The 768-nt window shown below is 53.4% G+C and overlaps 1 protein-coding gene across 1 annotated transcript in view; it reads right to left on the bottom strand.

Annotated features, from left to right (window-relative positions):
* Window positions 1-236: 236 nt before the first annotated feature.
* NKX3-1 (NK3 homeobox 1) overlaps window positions 237-768 on the bottom strand; it is a 1,463-nt gene continuing 931 nt past the window's right edge. Inside the window, exon 2 of the mRNA XM_010007165.1 lies at window positions 237-656. Within this exon, the coding sequence (XP_010005467.1) occupies window positions 237-656 (420 nt within the window). The remainder of the gene's footprint in view (window positions 657-768) is intronic.

The raw sequence follows: 768 nt of genomic DNA, 5'->3' as shown, positions 1-768 counted from the left end.
TATTTAACAGCTTCAGTTGCTGAATCCCACCCTTCTAAAAGCTTGGCTTTTGAGGTTTTTTGGTGCTTTTTTGGGTGTGTTTTTTTGGCCTGTGAGCACCCAGGAGGTGCTGAGCTTCCCCTCCCCACCAACGCCCCTCGCTTAGAAAGAGCAACCAAGCAGCAGTGACGGAAAAAAACCAAACCCCAACCAAACCAACCCCCTGATGGAAGAGAAAAGGATTCCTTCCCCCTTTTTCAAAAGCACCAGGAGGGATTCCAACCATTCAAATAGTAGAGGCAGGGCAGGTAGTGCCAACCCCCCCTCAATGCCAGCACTGATGCTCCGGGCACCTCGGTGGCTTTTTGCCCGACCAGACGCGTGTCCAACCTGCTGATTTCTGCTGCCACTTGTTTCCTCTTGGTCTTATACCTCCTGTTCTGGAACCAGATTTTCACCTGGGTCTCGGTGAGCTGCAGGTTTTTGGCCAGGTGGGCTCGTTCAGGGGCTGAGAGGTATTTTTGGTGGCTGAATTTTCGCTCCAGTTCGATGACTTGGGTGTGGGAGAAGGCGGCTCGGGAGCGCTTGGGCTGCTTGGGGGGGCACGGGGAGAGGGGCAGAGTTGGGGCACAGCCTGGCAGGTGGGGCTCCACTCTGGCTTCTGTAGGAAGGAAGAGCTAAGAATTAACCACTTGGGAAGTGTTAAAAGTCGCTCCCTCTTTGCTCCCTTCCAGAGAGCAAAAGATTCTGCTGCATTTGAGTGTGTTTGTGTTGAACGGACTGAGCGTC

Source organism: Chaetura pelagica, unplaced genomic scaffold (assembly GCF_000747805.2).
Source record: "Chaetura pelagica isolate M959 unplaced genomic scaffold, ChaPel_1.0 scaffold731, whole genome shotgun sequence".
NCBI classification, from domain to species: Eukaryota; Metazoa; Chordata; class Aves; order Apodiformes; family Apodidae; genus Chaetura; species Chaetura pelagica.
The sequence above is the reverse complement of the archived record's forward strand: the minus strand, read 5'-3'. Positions and strand labels throughout refer to the sequence as shown.